This window comes from Malurus melanocephalus, unplaced genomic scaffold (assembly GCF_030028575.1).
Source record: "Malurus melanocephalus ecotype Western Australia unplaced genomic scaffold, MMel_1.1 scaffold_162, whole genome shotgun sequence".
Lineage (NCBI taxonomy): Eukaryota > Metazoa > Chordata > Aves > Passeriformes > Maluridae > Malurus > Malurus melanocephalus.
Genome location: NW_026623394.1, coordinates 1,316,056 through 1,320,742, shown reverse-complemented (window position 1 = coordinate 1,320,742; position 4,687 = coordinate 1,316,056). Strand labels below are relative to the sequence as shown.

At 65.8% G+C, this 4,687-nt stretch overlaps 1 protein-coding gene across 1 annotated transcript in view; it reads right to left on the bottom strand.

Annotated features, from left to right (window-relative positions):
* Positions 1-4,661, bottom strand: part of SEZ6 (seizure related 6 homolog) — a 14,552-nt gene extending 9,891 nt beyond the window's left edge. Inside the window, exon 1 of the mRNA XM_057372056.1 lies at positions 4,478-4,661. Within this exon, the coding sequence (XP_057228039.1) occupies positions 4,478-4,661 (184 nt within the window). The remainder of the gene's footprint in view (positions 1-4,477) is intronic.
* Positions 4,662-4,687: the final 26 nt, after the last annotated feature.

Sequence of the window (4,687 nt, the reverse complement as noted above, 5' to 3'; positions counted from 1 at the left end):
GCAGGGGGTGGGTGAAGGGTTGGGTGGGTGCAGGGTTAGGTGGGTGCAGGAGGTGTGTGTAGGGTTAGGTGGGTGGCAGGGGCAGGCAGCGTGGGCACACAGGCATTGTCAGGGTGCAGGCAGGGGCGGGTGGGTGTGCACAGTCAGGAGCGCACAGAGGGCACGGGCAGCTCCTCTGCCACCTGCTGCCACCACTGYCACCACGCAGACACACCGCTGGGACCCAGCTGGCCAACGGGCCAGCTGGCATCTGTGTCCTGCTGCCCCGTGGCCACCTCCACCGTGGCACTGCCAGTGACCCCGGATGCCCGCGGCCAAGCTGGGACTGTYAGAGCAGCAGGAGCAGGGACCCGAGGGGCTGCCCTGGTGCCCAGGGACACCGCTGGTGAGTGTGGCCGCCAGCCCTGGCAGCTATCGGAGGAGCTCGGCGTTAATATTCATGGCAGCGCTGGCGGGGAAGCGTTTGACCTTGTATGTTTTGCAATTCTCCTTGAATTGAACAGTCATTTACCCGCTGACACATGTCACATCACCGCAACCGGCTCCCCGGAGCATCGCGGCGGCCGGGCGCCTCCTGACACACCGAGCACGCCGAGCTCCACCGACACCGGCTGGGCACGGGGGCAGAGCCCAGCTCGGTGCCCATCCCCGGGGCTTTCCTCCCTTCCCTCCCGGTGCCCTTGTCCCCTCCTCGCCGCTCACGGCCCGTGCAATCCCCCTTCCCCGTTCTCCCTGCGGAGCTAATGGGTTTCTACAGCAATTTCCCTGCGTGGCAGCAGCGGTGATAAATTGTGTGTCTGCTGCTATTTCAGRCCCAAGCGCTGTGTGGTGCCATGTCCCCCCTCCCTGGGCTGGCAGCACCCAAATCAGCCCCTCCAGCCCCTCCCYCAGGATTTCCTGTGGTGGATATCCCACTGCTGGGCAGCACCCGCTCTGTGCCACCCCCCAGTGTCCACGGTGCGGGTGCCAGGCCCCCATGGGGCTCTGTGCATGCTCTGGTGTCCCCAGGACCCAGCGCAGCTGGCTCCCGTGGGTGGCAGAGGGACAGCCAGCCCTCGGGGCACCCCTGGGTGCTGGGGGCGCCTGTCCAGCGTGGGCAGGAGTCAGGCAGGGCKAGCAGGGCCCCGCTGCCCACCCAGCTCCCATCTCCCCTTCCCTCCGCCCACTGCCAGAGACAGTAATTGAAATCGGTTGCGGGAGGCGAGCGAGAGCTGCTTGTCGGGCTCTGCGTTGGGCTGCTCAGCCATGTCATCCTTCCTGCCGACACCATCCCCTCCCCTCGCTGCCCCCTCGCTCCTGCCAGAGCCGGCGTCTCAGCTGCCCCCTGCACCTTCCAGCCAACCCCACTCGCTGCCCCAGCACCGCTTTTCCTAGAGGATACACCATCCAAATCTGGAAGCCACTGAGGGCTGATCTTACAGCCAAAATTCCTCCTTTCTGCCACCTCCCGGGGCATCTGGGCACCACCAGAACCTGCCCTCCCCGAGCACCACCTCGCTCATGGCCCAGCACCGTCTGATCTGGCATTTCAAGCACCTCTYTTCATTTTCGCAGGGTCAGAGCAGCGCTCTTGCAGCTGATTAATATTTGATCCCTTCAGCACAGCTCGTTACTGCATTTAAATTATATATGTAATAATTCCTACTGGCACAGCGAGCGTGCGGGCTGGCTGCTGCCGCTTCTCCCGCAGGCTGGGGGCCGAGCAGATCCCCAGCCTTGGCCAACTGCACCCCCTGGCACCTCGGAGGATGCGATGAGCGGAGCCAGGTCTCACCACAGGGCGGGCTGGCAGCGAGCCAGGCAGAGAGAAGCATCCCCAGCTGCCTCTGAGGGGTCCAGGCAGCCCCTTCACCCACCCGAGGATGCTCGTGGTGCGAGCAGCGCTGGTCCTCCAGTTCTCCCCATCTCCCCGGCAGCAGGAGGGAGRGATGCTGCCACTCCCGAGCTCCTGCCTGCGACTGGAGGGAATCCATTACCTCCCCGGTTATAGGCAGCTTTCAGAGGCAATYTTTCAATTGTGCGCATTTAAAGAATTGATTGGAGGCGAAATTATCCTCTCCCGTCAGAGCCGCTGGAGAGTCAACTTCACCCGCCTCCCCCGGGGGCTGTTGGTGCTCCCTGGGGACCCCACAGTCGGGGTCAGCGTCAGTCCCCACCCCAGCAGGGGCTGCACACGGGGAGTGACAGCCCCAGGARCCCTGTGCCAGCCCGGGGGTCCCACCAGCAGCGCAGAACAGGGGGGTTTCTCCTCTGCTCCAAGCCAGGCCTGGGGTGCCCTTGCCGTGCCCTTGCCCGAGCTTTTTGCACCCCATTTCCCCCCACATTCTCCCTGCTCTGGCTCTCCCTGGCTCTCCCTGCCCGGCACAGCACCCAGTGCCCAATCCATCGCCGCCGCTGCAGACCCAGGGCCGATCCCTGCGGCAATCAGGCTCCCGGGCGATGGCGGGGGCGCTTGGCTCAGCCTGAGCCCCACATCCCTGCGGGACAGCCCTGCCCTCCCGCTCCCTGGCTTTAAGAGCATTATCCAGATAATCCTGGCCTGGCGGCTCGGCAGCGTGGCGGTGACGAACTCCTCCGAGGCACGCAGGGCACGAGCACACGCGCTGTTAATTACCGGAGCAGGCACCCGCCTCCTTCTCCAGCCCCCTCCTCACMCTGAGACCCCAGACAGCGCCTACATCCCCGGGGACACTGTGTCCCCCAAATCCATCACCCCTACGGGCACAGGGCATCTGGCTGATGCTGGATAGGGGCACAGCCTGGCTCTGTGCCCCCTGCCACAGCCCACGCTGCTTCCAGATACCCCAGGTTGTCAGAACCCCAAATTACAAGGAGCTCCCCTCAGCGTGGCTAAGATGAGCCTCACAAAAAATACCGGGCCTGCGGTGGCTTTGGAAAGCTGGGGAGAGGGTTTGCAGTGGGGCAGGGCTGATGGAGCTCTGCCTGGCACCTGGGCTCCTCGGTCCAGGCCCCACTTTCTGCTGGGGCAAATCCCTGTGGTCACCGGGGCTCGTGGTGCCCGACAACTGGGGCAGGAGAGAGACAGCATCAGACCCTGCATTGCCACGACTCAGAAGCCATCACCAAGCTCCTCATCCTGGGTGAGGGGTCCAGGACACCYTGTCCCCATGTCCTTCAGACCCATGGCTCGTCCCCATCATGCACCAGCCCGTTGACGCCAAGTCAAGGCCACAGTGACACTGAGCATGGCAGTGCTGCATGGAACCCGGGGTGCTGCACGGGAGCCCTGCCCGGTGGAGGACAGGGAATTTGGGGCACAAAACACACAGGCAGCTCCCAAAACATGATGAGGGGGGACAGGGTGGACACGACCCCATGGGTCCCAGCCCTGGAAAAAGCCCAGCACCTCCCAGGGCATCCCTACTTTTAAGAMTCTGGGAAATGCACATGCGGAGTTTAATTAACTTTATTGATATTCAGAAATTAGGGGACTGACTAGAGGTAATTGCTCATTAGAAATCATTAAACTGACACAGTAAGCATCAGCCTCCCTTGGGGGAAACCTGCCCTGCCCAGGGCCCGGCTCCCAGGACAGAACCAGTGACATGGATCCCCCATTCCAGCTTTGCTGCCCCCTCCAGCAGGGCAGGAGATGGGGATGCCGTGGCACTGCCCCCCTTGCCGTCCCCATCCGCTCCCCTTCCCAAGAAAGACGGCTGTGGCAGCAGCCCCAGGCGGCAGAGCGAGCTGGGAATAGCAGCGGGCGCAGGGCCACGGCGCCCTTCCCCGGCTGGGCTCCGCTGCCAGATGGGGAGTTTATGTAACTCCCCGCACGGCTGCTGCCTGCAGCCGGTGCCCACATCCCGCATCCCACCGGGGCCGGCAGGGCTGCACCGCGACCCGCCCATCGCCCCGTGCATGGCCACAGTGGTCCGGGGCACCCCCATCCCTGACAGGTCTGCCCAAGCCGTGGAGGGTCCCCAATCCTATTTTTGGGGCAGCGGAGCCAYGAGCCATCGAGGCTGCCCCCGGTGCCCCATGGGTGGCAGAGCCAAGGCGCCGAGCTGGGTGTTGGCTGCTCTCCTTGGCAAGGACCAACACCCGCCACCCCTGTGTCCCCCGTGTCCCCCGYGGAGCTGGAGGGGTCACCCCAAGCGCGAAGAGCGGGGGAAAGAACCAAACGCCCCCAGTGCCTCCACCCGGCCGTGGGGACCGCACGGAGGGACCGGCTCACGGCACAGCCAACCCGAGGGTGGCTCGAAGGGCTCGGTGACCGCGGCAGCGGGTCCCGCCGTGCCTGCCCAGCCCCCGGTGCAGCAATGTTCCCCCCCGCGCCGGTAACACGGCCGGTAACACCGGCGGAGGGGCTGCCGCCGGAGCCTGCCGGGGGCGGCGTTGCACCAGCCCGGCTGCAAAGCGCTCTGCGCGTCCCCGGAGGGGGTGGCGGTGGGGCGGATAACGGGGAGGGGGGGATTCTCGGTTCACCGGGGGAAAACAGGGAGCGCCCCCGCCGCACCGGGGGGCGAGCGCGAGTTGGCAAAGTTTGGYGGCGGCGGAGGCGGGTTGAGGCCACCCGGTACCGAGGGGTGGTCGGTGTGCGCGGCGGGGGTGAGCCGGGGTGTCGGCCGGCGCTTACCGTGTGCCGGGGCGCGGAGCAGCGCGGCGAGGAGCGGCAGGAGCAGCGCGGGCGGCGGGCCCATGGCCGGCGGCGGTCAGCACCGCGGAC